The sequence below is a fragment of the Acanthopagrus latus genome, chromosome 14 (genome assembly GCF_904848185.1).
Source record: "Acanthopagrus latus isolate v.2019 chromosome 14, fAcaLat1.1, whole genome shotgun sequence".
In the NCBI taxonomy this organism is placed as follows: Eukaryota; Metazoa; Chordata; class Actinopteri; order Spariformes; family Sparidae; genus Acanthopagrus; species Acanthopagrus latus.
The window spans coordinates 8,199,648-8,215,037 of NC_051052.1; the positions used below are offsets into that span (position 1 = coordinate 8,199,648).

General features: G+C 43.2%; 1 protein-coding gene across 2 annotated transcripts in view; it reads left to right on the forward strand.

Moving 5' to 3' along the window:
- Positions 1-13,581, forward strand: part of tbc1d22a (TBC1 domain family, member 22a) — a 127,554-nt gene extending 113,973 nt beyond the window's left edge. For both annotated transcript variants that reach the window (XM_037121987.1, XM_037121986.1), the window contains exon 14: positions 9,371-13,581. In XM_037121987.1, coding sequence (XP_036977882.1) covers positions 9,371-9,499 — 129 coding nt within the window. In that variant the 3' untranslated portion in view covers positions 9,500-13,581. The remainder of the gene's footprint in view (positions 1-9,370) is intronic.
- Positions 13,582-15,390: the final 1,809 nt, after the last annotated feature.

Below are 15,390 nucleotides of genomic sequence, written 5' to 3' on the forward strand. Positions count from 1 at the left end.
CCATATGGTAGACCTCACCCACATCTAACCCTCAATAACATCAGCATCAACCATCATTTTTGTTTATACATCTCAAGCTGCTACTCAAAGACAGAATGACTTCTTTCATTTCATTTAGACTGGTATAATGTGCTAGTATATCACCCAGATCTACTAAAAACTACATCTCCCAGCTTAACAGGACAGACACCGCCATGTTTGGGATTGTCAAGTTTTTCCGACCTATCTACAGTAACTAATAGGGGCGCGACTAATGGTGGGTCAACTGGACAGAGCCAGATAACTGTTTTCCCTGTTTCCAGGATTTGTGCTAAACTAATCTAACCACCTGCTGGCTGTTTGGCACCACAATGACTTGTCACTGTATCTGTATGCAGCATATCCACTCTTAATTTCTGGCTGCAGTTTCATATCCTACAGGAGCAGCACGCTATACGGTTCATAATCATAATCTCTTACCGTCTGCAAAATTTGAATTATTGCTGCCTACTGTGCAAATAGATCTATGTATGTTATATTACAGTGTGGGGATTTGTTCATTGTTGAAGCAAATAAAAATCACAAACTTCAAACATTAATTTGATTAAAATCGAGTCTGTGATTGCATGTCGTCACATTTCATTGCTATTCTCCCATCAGCCTGGGAGTGTACAATGTGAGCGGAGCCACTTTGGGTGAACAAACACTCGTTTTGCATCGATTTCAGCAACATTTTACAGCTGACCTACAACCTTATACTGCTGCTGTTGCTTGAATAATGGATTTGATTTTTCCAATTTAGTCTTTTGTTTGTATTGACAGGATAAATCCTGTTTGAAAACCTCCCTGCCCAAACAGATCCTGATAGACAAACACCATTCAGTCATTCATAGCTGTGGACATCTGATTTTTAAACTGATTTGGGAATTTATACTCGGCTGCTGGTTTTTGTGGGGGCCGAGCGTTGCTTCCAAATGTGAGAGGGCTGAACCAGTGGCCCAGTAGTCAAACAGAGGAATACATTTATACTGCATGATAAGTGTAGATACTAAACTTAACTGTGTAGATAAAAGGGTGAGACAAGGATAAGTAGATGGGTGTAAATGTGTAATCAGTCCAACACAGAATTTAGAAATACACCCACTAAGTCCCATAATTGTCCAGTAAACACAATAGGGAAAAAAAAAAAATCAAAACACTTGAATCAATAATCTCTGTGCTTGAGTTCGGTGCTGAGCCAAATCAACTATGACTTCACAATAACTTTGTGCATCTTGATGTCAGGTTCAGAAGTCATTGTCTTTGCTTTTCCCCTCACAGCGTAGCAGCTTTTGGAGTGACTGCTTGTTATCAGGTTGTCTTAATATGCCATTTTTTCGTCACTTTTCCATGCCCGGTCCGTTGTCTGACAAAAAAACGCAAATGAGAACTAATGTGTTTCGTAAAATGCGGCTGCTGAAAACACTGCAGCTGTTGGTGAACAGAGCACCGGGTCACAGGGCACAGTTGTTGTAATTAACCTTTATTTGTGTTGACAACGTCCCGGTGACAATATAACAATTGATTCACAAAGTAAAAGCTGGATGGCTGCTTTGAAAGAAAGGTATAAGCTCTTGAGTCTTCAAACCTCCAGACGTTCCCTACAGGCAGCTGTTAATGTCTCTCATGAATGAACAAAGACTTAGTTTTTCCTTGGAGCGGACAGTGTTATGGTTATACATATAATATTGATAGATTACCTTATCTAGAAGACTATAGGATACAGTATGCTGTATGTATGCCACCTAAAAATCTATTTTAGCCTGCGGTGATTAATGACGCAAAGGCATAAAACCCTGCTGAACCATGATCACAGGATTGCTGTATTTTGCACATAGAAGCTGCAGAAATGTGCTTTTCTGAATAAAATGCTGGGGCAGAATTAAAATAATATTTTATTGTCAGGATAGAACAGACATTATATGAAGTTCTTGGTGAATACTTGATTAAAATTGCCTGCAGGGTGTCAGTTAACCTCCGATCAACCAACACCTATAAAAACACTGTGTGCTCACTGTTCTAAAATTATGTGCCACAATCTAAAATGAGAGGTTCCGGCATCAGGTGGCTTCTGACTCCTTGATGTTAAAAATGAATTGTATGAAAAAGCTAATATGTTTTTGTTTGTTTTTTTTCCTTTTTTTTGCAAAGCTGAGTGTAGTCCTTCAGTGCAACTGAATACAAGCAATCATCTCACATTCTATTTGCTATTCAACCCGCTACTTCAGGCTGTGGCCTTGTAAACATGGACGATCGTGTGTGCATGAAAATCTTTATATCGATTTGGGGACAGTGACAGGGCTGGCCAGCTTGCTAGTCTTGCTGTTGAACATACCGTCAAATTATATTTATATTTTTTGTCAGCTATTCTGTGTTATTGATGGTGAACCCTGCCTGCATGGTGTTAGCATTCTGGACAAGTCTCCTTAGCATAAAAAACTTAATGGGATTGTTGCAGCTAATAGACAAAAAACATCTTAGTTTGTTCGAAAAACACATAAAAATATACCATGAATAGTCCTAATTTCTTTTGGCCAAGGCGCTGTCCATTATCAGGATTTCACAATCAGAATCAGAACACATACAAGGAATTTGACTCTGTTTTTTTTTTGTTTTTTTTTTCCTTCGCTCACAATGTACAAACATGAAAACATGAACATAATCTTAAACATAACATATCAAACATTCAACTAGAAGAACAAAAAAATGTTATAAAAAAAAGTAAATAAGTAAGTAAATTCTCAAGTGTTCAGAGGTCCGGTCAATTAGAAATATATGTTTAAGTATATATATAATATGTTATCTACAGTGTAGATTTGTAGTGCAAATTAGTCTGTATGTAGAAGTCTGTGGGTGGATGGAGTCAGGGGGTTACTGACACAGGGTGACTGATCTAGTATTCGACAGTGTGATGGCCTGGGGGAAGAAACTGTTCTTGTATTTGGCTGTTTTGGTACACAGTTTGACTTGATGGACAGTGTGGACTCCAGAACCGTCCAGCGCACTGCATAGATGTGATAAATCTCCATGTTGTGTAGCGCACTGAACAGGGCTGTATGCATGGCAGATAATAACCTGAGCTACCTGGTTACAGTGTTACTTGACATTAAACCCCAGGCTCTATCAGCCTCAGCCACACCAGTTTCCCAGTGTAAACCTCAGAGCCCCCATTGGCATTATGCTCTAACACATACTTTGCTCCTGCAGCAGAGGTGTGTCATCCACACAGGAGTGTGCTGCCATTCTATTCATCTGATGAGCTTTTTACGTGCCAACCTTTTTTTTACCAGGCAACTTGGCTGTGCCACCCTATGTCAGCTCTTACCTCCACATGCTACAGTGCCTCACTCCTACATTAGCACCCACTGTTTGCCAGAGTGCCCATTTTGTGTAATTATACGAACTACAGAAAGCTAATGGCCCCGACAGAGCAGTGCCTAGGCCCATTACACCTCGGGATGCTGCAAAACACCATTACCACCATCCACTACCTGAAGTGTTTGTGCACGCAGGTGACTGTATGTGTGCGCAACCTCGCCTCTGCCTGTATGCTCATGCAGATGTGTGTGTTTGAAGGAGGTCGGAGGTGGAGCGATACATGTCAAAGAAAAGCAACAGTTACTCCAGTCGATTGCCATTTTTAGCCACAGATGTGTGTCTGCTGGCATGTTTGGGCGCATCAGCACCTGTCATCTCTCCCCCCATTAATTTCTCCAGGGCTCTCAGTGCTTGCTGCAGGGAGCTGCAGTTGTCACCGCGGGAAAGACAGCGAGGCACCTCGCAGGACTTTGGGCACTCATTGCACTCACTTCACTTAGCACCATCTCATTCTGCCAGCAAATAGACTGTTTGGCTCACAGGAAGAGTGGGCTTTAATTGTGTGTTTTATCTGTGTCTGTCTGTGCGTGCGGCTGCTCGCAAAGTTCAGCAGAAGCCACCATTAGTGCAGATAGCTCCAGTCACTGTGTTAATAATATGTAAAGTAATATCTCCCTTTGCCTCTATTCTAGGCTTCAGTTATTTTAACTAATGTTCAGCGCAGTCCGATCTGACACAGTGCTCGGTGATGCGACTGTAACCCGTCCTGGTAATGTCAAGGCGCGGTGTCTTCTTGTTTATCAGCACCTGCTCGCAGGTGAATGTATGTCTTTATAAATGTGGAGTGCAGGTCAGGATGTGAGTGTACTGAATGAGCTCGGGTCAAAATAACCATGACTATACTTACGCCATGGAAATTCCACTTGACGGTGCCCTTGCCTCTCTGTGTATCCTGTATGTTATCCCATTCTCTTTTTGAAGAAAGAGCCTGAGCTCTGACTCTATTGACAATCTGCTTTCCCCTCGGTATCCATAGCCATTAACCACTTCTAAGCCTTGCCAAGCACAGGAGACGGAAAGCTAATTGCCTTTTTTTTGTAGCTTACTGTACACCGTAATGGCAGATCAATGTGATTGTTAGTATTGTGGGATAAATGGACACTCATGCCTGATTAACCACACATCTCTGTGTCCCGTTCTGTCTTGCCTGTAGCTTCAATTTACGTCTTCTTCTTCACTGATTTCTTCCTATAACACCGACACACTCGCCGTGACGAACAGGCATCTCCATGTACTCTGTAGTTACATCTCTCTCTCGTTTTTCCCATTTGCATACACATCCTCTCCGCAGCCCCGGAACACGCGGCTATAACCTACATTGAATTTCATGGATTGCACGCATTCCTTCCCTCTCTCAAGCGAACGCACTGACTCATTCCCACAGACACTTGTGGCCCTCTCAGCGTGAAGTGTTAGCACCTGTGTGGAGTGGAGTGAGCGCAGCGTCCCCCCCCCCGACAGCGAGATGTATGCAATTAAACCGTATTAAAGTCATTAGCCCAACAGAAGTGATAGCCAGCAGATGGTTCGCAAGCAGAAATATGCTCTTAATGAAGCTCCTCAGTCACTGCGGGTGTGCACTTGTGTGGCGGAGCATGCGTGAGAGCGCTCCTGTGCACGTCGTTTGTTTTGGGTGTGCTGCTGAATGGCTGTGACACTCGAAGCAGCACTTGATTAGACGGTGGTTGGTCCTTCTCCTGTAGCATAGCAATTAGTGCCTGTTGTTGATTCATAAAGATATGGTAGCACATGGTAAATTTTCCCTCCTACCACTTATCTGTCTACATCTCATTTGGCACACAGACGTTTTATATATCAAGTCCGACTGAACGCCGTGAGATTTAATAATCTTCCGCACCTCAAAAATGCCCCCCTATTTCAAAAATCAGCAAGGATCCCTTGTGTAGTATAAAAAAGCCCATGGCTGTGGCAAAGCTGAATATGAAAGGTGCATAATAAAATTTCTTTAAGGTATTTGTGCTTTTTCACATGATTTTTGAAGTCTTTTGGTAGGTAGCTGTTGTTAGCTTTGCTCGGAGAATTGTACTGACTAGAGCATGTTATAACCCTGCATGGCCTGCGAACATTGATATGCTGACCACATAGCGCTGGTAATGCAGATTAATGATATAAGTACATATTTAATCTTCAGGAGAACAAATTGTATGGTTATGTTGTATTCTAAAGGACACACTGAACCACCCGCCATTGGCAAAGTCGAAGCCTAGCTTGCAAAAGTTAACACCCTTTTTATTTATTTTACCCTTGTTATTTCAAGGCCTCAACAATTCAAGCGGGTTAGCTAGCTAGTGTAAGCGGTCTCTCCAGGTACAGATTCAGTGATGGCAAAGCTCACAGCAACTGGCAGCCCTGTACCATCAGTATCACTGCACCAAATAATGAAGTCAATGAAAAGTTGCCAAGAGTTGCCATATAAACTGAGATTTTGTTACTATACTTCCTATTTGTTATTGCTGCTTTTAGAAACTTTTTTTTTAACAGACTGGTTAGTTGCAAAAGAAAAAGATTGTGAAACAGAAATGGCCATCGTATTGTTTATGTCTTGTATAAAAGTCAGAGCACATTGTAAAACAAGGCAGGTTTAATCCAGTATGAACCACAATCCTGCCACCTTACTGTTTCAAAACAGACTCCGACTCTTCCTCTGAGCAAAGGGGAAAATCACTGTCCCTTTTCTCTGGTCATGTAGCACCCATTTCAAAAAGTATTTGTGTCTTCCTACTGCAGAGACAGCCCAGTTTTATGCTGGGCCCATCTTCCTAGTGGTGACGCACTTCTTTAATTATCTGGTTCAGGTAGTAATGATGGGAGACTCTTTTATTCTACAGCATACAATCATTTCCACTTCCCATCATATAATGCCAGTAGACAGTGTTATTCCATAGGGAAGCTTCCATTTTCCTGAAGAGCCCGGGGCAGTGAAGAACAGTAGGGGGAAGTACACGGTGTCTAGCCCGAGGCATCCAGGACCACTAGAGCAATGCACAGAGTACTTTCTATACAGACACACATTCACGTAAATACATACCATACATACACATGACCCGCACTTCGGTGCACTGCAGACACATGAACTACGTGTGAGTAAATTAGAAGGCTGTTTTCTTTTTCTCTTGTAGCTGCCCCCGCTGTGTCCTGTGTAAATGAAATATTTGTTATCAGTGATTTGTATTCAGCCTAATGTGCCTGGCAGATGTTCAGCGGGACATCTGCAGTCCGATATTGTTTTTTTTTTTGTTTTTTTTTAAAGGATTTGATTGTTCTCACGTGAGCAGACGTAACACAAATCACACATTTATGACTCACGACCCTGCGCGTGCTCCTTCAGCGGCGCACAACATCGGCGGATTGTGAATGCAAGTGTGAATGGGAGAAGGAGAACGAGTGATGAAAGGGGGAGAGCTGATAGCGGTGCTCCATTGAATACAGATGAGAGAAAGGCCAGCTGAATTCTGATCAAGCTGCCTCCTCTTTTTTTCTTCTGTTCTCCATGTTTCTCCATCCATCAGAATGAAAATACTTCAGAGAAGAGCGCCTTTCTGAACCGGGAGGGGGGATGTCTTTAGGTCAACCTTTCGAAGTCAAGGTCCAGGTCCTCCTCTCAAAGAAGCGTCTATTCTGAAAACTGTAGAATTAAAAAGCAGCCCTTGATTTTTTGATGAGAGTGATGGAGAGCAGCATTTCCAAGCAAATCTGATCATGAACCCAGAGTCGTGATTTGTTCGGCGACACAAAAGGCCGAATTTGTTAGCACTTTCGGCTTTCACTCCCTTCCTTTGAATTTTTGAAATATACAACAGTTCTTTTTCAACTCTTCCAAACGCCTGAGGCTCCCGAAAGTCAACAAAACAATCAACAGCTACTCTTTCAGTTGAGCTAAGAGAGACAACACATTTTTAAGATTTAATAATAACACCAAAACTGAGATTCAGCCGGGTTCACCTCTTAGTTATTCAGAAGGATGAGGAGAAACTGCAAAAAAAAAAATTTCTAAAAAAAACAAGAAAAAGATGCTGCCCAATCTGTAAAAATCTGGCTAGGATGGCAGCTTTGAGCTTAATTAGTTGAAGAAAACTTGTACTTTTCAACCCTCGCTCGGAATACAAATGCTTTCCCGTTGAAAAGTCATCAGGGTCGTCTCACCGGCTCATTAAAAACGTGCGAGGAAGGACAAAAAAATTAATGGAGCCGAACACCTTAAATTTAATACTCGGGGAGGGTAAAATAATGCAAGTAGTGAGTATACGCACTCAAAGTTTTGTGCAGTTTGACTTTCTCAGCAGTTGATGAAAGATGAGGATGCGATCTGCATGAAAATCTCGAAGCCCCTCTGACACACACTTCATTTACAATTACAAATACTTAAAGCGGCGTTGGGATGTGGGTTTTTTTTGGTAACCTGGTCACATTCTCTCAGACGGCAGCAAACTTCTCAGGAGTCAGATGAGTGTAGACACCAAGAAGACCCAACGTGATTTGTCCTCCGATGTGATTATCAACACCATGATTGGTTGTAAACCCTGTTGTCACGGCAATGATTTCAGCCCTGATGATGAAAGCTCCCGGGACACTGATCCATAGCATACACACACACACATACACACACACACACATACACACACACACACACACACACACACACACACACACACACACACTCATCTGTCTCACTGCTAACCAGTCTCATTCCCCTCTGAGAGAGAGGCATTAGTCGGCGAGATTGAACTGGCATTCGTGTGTGTTTTTGTGTGTGTGTGTGTGTGTGAGAGAGAGGTTGTGTGTAGCTGTTGTCTCTCTTCTCACTAACATAGTAATGTACAGAACAGGGATCTGGGGAAAAAAGGCTCGAGCTCCACTGAATTGTACTTGACACTTTATACTTTCCTTTCCTGAGTCCCCCCCACCCACCCCCCGTTACCCCACCCGGCTGCTTTGTCTTTTATTTTCTCCTCCTCTCTCACAGCTGTTATTAAACCACTTTGACTGAGTTAATAACATCTGTGTCAGACTCAAACACACAGGAAGAGAAGGAAAACGAGTGCATCTGGGCCTGTCTGCTGCACTAGCATTACACGTGTACACGGCAGACCCCAAAGGGTATACTTTGTAGGATCCCAGATGCAGCTAAGGCTTGTGATGATATTTGGTATTGTAGTCACACTTGCATACAAAATTTGGATCTGTAGATAATGATGGGCCCTATTCATACAATCTGTATCTGGGTATATATATATATATTTTTTTTGTTTCCTGCCATTTTTACTGCACTTACTGTCATATTTCCCCACAATAATCAATGTTACATGAGGATGAGTGCTTAAAACCAAAACAGACAATATATCCTATGCAGGTCTCATATTATGGTCAATTTTCAGGTCCATACTTTTATTTTTACGGTGTCGACTAAATATTTTTAGAATTAAGAAAAGAGCAAGTCCATCCGTGTTTCTTCCAGGTTTTTAAGATGAACACTCCGACTCGAGGGTTAGTAAAGGCAGTGTGACTTTGTGTGAGTTCGCGGTGCTCGTGCTCTTCCCTTCCCACGCACACAGGAGTTCACCGACAGTGTACGCCTGAAGACTGACCGCACTGTTGGCGTCCAAGATACGAGCTCTGAGTAGGAAGGTGATGCTTTTTATTAATATTAAACCTTAATTTAGAGGCATGCCACACAGAATTTGTCAGAACACTATTCAAGGTTGGTAGCTTTTCACCGGCTCAACGAGGGAGACAGAGAGAGACAGAGCAGTGCTGATTGAGAAGCAGTGGCTCACTATGCGGGGTCACTACTGGCCTTTCAAAATCTCTAATATATATTTTTTCTTTCCCCCTCTTCTCTCAAGAACAGTTGTAGGTTCACATCTTCACATTGATGACTTTGTATCTCAAAAACTAATTTGTGGTGCTATTCTCTGAACCGTTCTGTCTTTTTTTTTTTCCTTCCCCACAACAGGGTCTGATGATCCTCCTGCAGAACCTTCCCACAATGCACTGGGGCAATGAGGAAGTGAGCGTGCTGCTGGCCGAAGCCTACAGGTTGAAGTTTGCCTTCGCTGACGCGCCCAACCACTACAAGAGATGATAAGCGTGGCTCTGTGCAGCTGCCCTCCTCCTCCTCCTCCTCCTCCTCCTCCTCCTCTCGTGCCCTGCGGTCGTCTACTGAACTTAGAGGCCTCTGTTGCCAAATGGAAGGACCTCCCCTCCCCGTTTCTTAACCTCCCTTTCCCATATTGCCCGGTGGGCCTTTCAGCTACTAAGAGATTTGAATCAACCAATGACTGAGAGGACGTGCAGTGTAGCATTCTAACATGTCTTTTTTTAAATTATTTTTTTTCTGATCAGCTCTGAAATGTGCACTCCGTCGGTCCAGTGCAGAACGAACCCTCTCCATTGCCGAAGACCATACATTTTTTTTTTTTTTGTTTTGTTTTGTTTTGTTGAAGGTCGGTCAATCAGGCCGACGCCTCGGAGTCCAGCCTCAGGCCTGATGCAGGACCGTATTGCTCATCAGCACCGGGGGGCTCAGTCTGGCTCACAAAAAAATATATATATATTTTCTGCTAATTGTTATCTCCACTACCATGGAAATACATCGCTTTTTTTTCCCCCAGAGGCAAAAATGTGACAGCTTCTTTGGCAGAGGGGCGCGCTGCAAGATGGTTTACAGATCCGAGCCCCCTCTCTGCTGGTCGCAGCACAACCTGAAGGAACGACTCCCGTGTTTTCTTCGCTCGCCTGCTTTGCGACACAGGTCGTTTCTCTTCAAAAACACATTTGGACTTTGCAGAGAGATGGTCAGTCTGTGAGGCGAACGAGTCTCCCTCCCTCCACGAACCACACATACACACACCTTTAACACAGCAGTTCAGGAGTCACATCGCAGAACGCTGTAAGGGTTTCCTTCCATCTGCGTCATGTGAAGGCTGTCATTTATTAACTGTCTCTCCTCCTCTCTGAACCCAGGACTACCTCAGAGCACACACACCAGTGGTGAGAGCTAGAAATCCTCTCAAAAAGGCGTGCACAGGCGATAACAAACACGCGTCATTAGGATATATGTAATATGCATTTGCAGTCTAAATAATCTAGAGTTTAGTCATTGTACTGGGAGCTAAATTTGGTATTCAGGGGAAAAAAAATGCTTTGTTGCAGGGTTGATTTGGAGGTAGAGATCCAAATGAACAATTTTGCCTTACTTAAAGGGGCATTATGTAGTTCTGGAGAAGAAATTCAGACAAATGTTAATGAGGTATTAATAGGAGAAATATTTATTGGTTCCATAACTGGATAAACAAGCTGTTCTCAGAGGAAAATAAGGTCCTAGAACACTGTTTGAAGCTGGAAAGTTGGCAGGGTCCGCCAACTTTGTTGTCCTTTTAAGATCAGTTTGTTTATTCAAGGTGTGTTTATTTAGCATCAAAAATCAGTTAAAATGGCTTCACCAAAACTACATAGTGCATCAAGATCCGTTTCTTTGTTTTTCTTCTTGTTCTTCGGACCCTGTTTTCATCACGCCACCCTCTGAAGTTCTGTCCTGAACTCAGCTTTATCCTTTCATTCTTATTAATACCCATCATCCACAAAACCTTCCCTGCCAAGTCATTTTAATGCCTATACACATATAAAAGCAGCAGATGGAATTTTTTGAATTTTGAATTGAATTGTATGTAACTGCTGCTAGATCTACAGAGTAACTTCTTCACTTGTGTGCACTTGAAAGTGTTACGTTCTAACTTCATATCCCGCACAGATGGCCAGTTTATCCAGAGCGGATCATCAGAGATATCGGAGAGTGCGACGTCCTGGAGATGTTGTAGACACACTTGTAACACAAAGCGCCATCCTCACTCAGCTTCAGGATCCGGCAATCTCCGTATCCTCCATACTGTCGTAAGAAACAAGAGGTAATCTGCGCCAGAGCCAGTCCCTTCGCTGTACATTAAAAAAAAAAAAAAAACAGTGATGAAAGAGAAAGGGATTGTCTAAAAATGGCGAGCTGCACATGAATGAACAAAAACAGCAGGTGCAGTCAGACACAGTCGTATTATTCTTGTGCACGTGACCCCTGTTTAACCCTGATCATATGTGCTCCGTTCACACAGAGCACATGGGAAGTCAGTAACACCATATTGGTGTAATGTTAAGAGGAGCTGGAGGGTTAGGGCGGGGTCGGCGATCAGACATTCATGACATAACACGGAGCTGTTAACGTTCGGAGCCTCCCGCTGCGACTCCGGCAGGATCCATTATTGTCACTCCAGCCCACAAACAGGGTGTGTTTAGGTGTGTGAGGGGGAGAAGGAGGGAGAGAGGGGACCAGGCTGCGTTCCTTTGGAAGTTCCAGCGCTTTTTCTCTGAGAGCTGTCAGTCTTTGATCACATGGTGGGATTCCTTTTTTTTTTTTTTATACTCAATCTGCACCGGTTTCACAAGCCCCTCATCTCCCATGCTCTCTGACAAGGAAAAACTGCACTTAAAAGTCTATAGCCTTTTTTCCTTCTTATTCTCTTTTTTTTTAATATGAGATATATTCTTTCAATCAGCATTTTAAAGATTTGTCTTTTTTCTTGATTCTTTTTTTTTTTTTTCATTCTGTTTACATGACCAGCCTATTAAGTTGTGCCTGACCGTGGAGAGACATGAAACAACATCGTCATTATGTTTTCGACCTCAGATGAACTTGAAAAGAGTTTTGCAAGCAATAGTATGACGTTTTGGATTTGCTGTGAAAAAGGAAGAAAAGTGTATCTGCACGTCTAGTTTTCCAACATGAACTGTTCGATTATACTCCGGGCATTTAATAGTTCGAACATGGCAGCTGATTGTTTGCTAAACCCCGCCCCCAAACCGGGGGTCGTCTGCAGACCTGTCCAGCTTTACATCTCTCCATGTTGAAGCAGTGTGCAGGGGGAACTCTGCTGAGACAAATGTTCAATATCTAAAGTGTCTGGAGAGTGGTGGGGCTTTTTCAAGCCTCTTCAAAACTTAAACACAAGTTTAACTGTAAGGAATAAATTAAATACGGTGTTAGCTTACCATCTAATTACCTACGGTACTAGATAATTAGCTTATGTTAGCGTTTCACAAGATTTTAAATCAACTCGTGTAGCTAATGTTATCTTTATTAGCTAGCTAGCGTCAGCTGATAAAATCTGCCACTGGCCTGCGTTGAGAATCTGCTTTTGTCGTCTCAAAATCAAGGACTCATATACAGACAATTCTGAAATCTGCCACTGCTATCACTGTAAACTGCTCATATAGGGAGAAAGGAAAGCTTGACAGGTGTAGCAACTGCAACTCAGACAGACGAGGATTCGCAAACAGTCATTTATTGTCCTGTTTATTATCCAAAGCCCTTACTTTTCAAGAAGTTACGTTGCCTTATTGCACACATTCATGTTGATCACAGGAAAGGGGGGGATGGGGATGGTGGTGGGGGCGTAACAAGAACAAGTAATGTTCAACGTTGACATTTGCTGTGCGTATGTATGTGTGTGTGTGAGAGAGAGAGTGTGTGTGTGTGTCACGGTCAAACAGAGAAGGCTCAGACCTTCTACCTCTACCCCCCTTTCTTCTTCTTTTCAAATCATTAAGAGTTTATTTTTGCTGTGATGGCGGATGCAGTAATTTCCCTTTAATGAGAAGTAGCTGCCTACTCACACTGGTGTGTAAAGACATGGTATACACACACACACACACACACACACACACACACACACACACACAGGCTACCAGTTTCAAGTTCAACCTGACTGTAACCCACTGACAGTACACACACACTGTCTCCTTGGTGATGAAGGCCGAGGTGGTATCTGGCTGGAGCCCTAAGCGCGCACACACACACACACGCACACACACAAAAAACATTCTTTGGAGCTTCTTCAGGAGGGTGTCCTAAAGTAACATCTTCAGCTGCTTTTGTATCTTTTTTTTTGTTTTTTTATTTCTGCCTCTCCTTCTCCAAAATACATTTATGAAAAAACCAAACTGAAGAGTACAAATAAAATCCTCCCCCTTTTGTCTTATTGCCTCTAACAATACTAGAGTGTGTGGGTGACAGACAGGAGTCGCGGTTCTTGAATTTAAAATTGTGTACAGAGAAGATTTTGAAACAAAAAATCTGTAAATAGAAAGTGTAAATAAATCCTATATATGACAAAGTTGTTTGGGGCGTGCCGTCTTGTTGTTTCCATGTCCAGCTGCAGTCAAACTCCAGATGTGACGTGTCTCACATCACGCCTCTCCACCTTAACAGCCCTCCAGCAGCCCATTTCTACACTGTGGTTCTTCACCATGAGAAAAAAAAAACACAGACACTTTCAGACACATTCCTGCTTGTGTGTTTGTAGTGAACACATTTCTAGCGCACTACAGCGTCCCTTGCATGCATTAGCCAGCGTGGCGAGGCCGGCGGTGGCTAACAGCTGCGCGTGTAGCTAATTGTATCAGTTGTGTTCGCGCAGCGCTCCTGTACACACAGTCTTTACAGGTAAACACTTCTCGCCTGATCCCTCCGGAGGAAATGGCAGCAACCGGCTTGGTTAATGAGACTTTCTTTTTGTGTGTGGGGGGGAAGCAGAGAAGACACAAAAAACGAAAACCAGGCTGCATTCACTTGTGTCCATGTCTATCTGTGTGTGTGTGTGTGTGTGTGTGTGTGTGTGTGTGTGTGTGTGCGTGTGCGCACATGCAGCAGCCCCACAGTAGAAGCTCCCTGGCGCTCGTTAGGCTGACTGATGTTCACACAGGCAGCCAATTATAGACCGCCGGTCACTGAGGACTCCAGTCACTTCATGGGAAATTAAAAATACATTAAAACCAACAATGGTCGCAGGAAGGCGCCCGCTTGTGCACATTCTCACACACACACACACACACACACACACCTACACTAATGGGTGATGAAAGATGGGAGAAGTGCCAACGCAGAAGAAGAAGAAGGAGACACAAAAGAGATCCAAGTGTTTGCAGAATCAACTTCTTCCTTTCAGTTTTTTGCCTCCCGGCCATTTACCTCTTTCCATATTTTATCTGTTTAGCTGTTTATTTGTACAGCGTGTCGCCGTGGCCTTCCAGCACCGCCAGTTTACAGGCCTACAAAGCGCCAGTCACCAGCGTGAGTCCCTTTTCATCGAGGGCCCACACCGGTAAATGCCACGACAGTCTGCGATCACTAAGGCAGAAAGCGTTGGAGAAGAAACCTTCACGGCACTTTCATGGAACTTTAAGCCCGTGTCTGAAATCAATTTCCCCCCACCCGACTCAGTTTTTTAAAATTTCTTTTCTCGAAGAGCAGGCGCTGCACGGCGACGGCATTATTGTCACGACGACGGATAACTCGCAGATTGAGGATGTCTCTCCGGAGAGGATTTCGGATGCACCGCGGAGGCTCTGGCAACTGTGATGTAAATCAGTTTCAATTTAAGAGTTGGTGCCGAGGCAACGGAGGGATCCAAATACGCTGGGCGGCGAATGGGAAAATGATTTTTTGGCAGCTTAAAGGGAGGCAAAACTGTACGTTTTAAAGTAACAGAATGTATACCCCATAACCGCTGAACCATTCAGTGATTCTTTTCCTCGCTTTTTTTTTCCTCATCAGGAAAAATCTGTCGTTAATCCGTCTCTCAGCTCAGAAAATGACTCCTATCTCCGCTCACATTTAGAAACAGACACATGCTTACATTCTGTGGGAGGAGAGACGTTAATTGATGACTGTGAGCTTATTAAAAGATTCTGTTTTGGCAGGAATAAAACTTTTTTTTTTTTTTTTGCCTGTGTGGGATGAAGGATGAAGTCCTCGCAGCGACGGGGAAAATGCACCAATTTTGGCGGTAATTAATCAATCTTTGATCACTCACACAGCTCGTGCTCGGGGTGAACTCGTTTAAAAAAAGAAGATTTTTTTCAGTCACAGAATTTGCAGTTACTTGAGCTCTGCTGAAGAGTTTTGCTCCACATGACAGGAGCAACTGC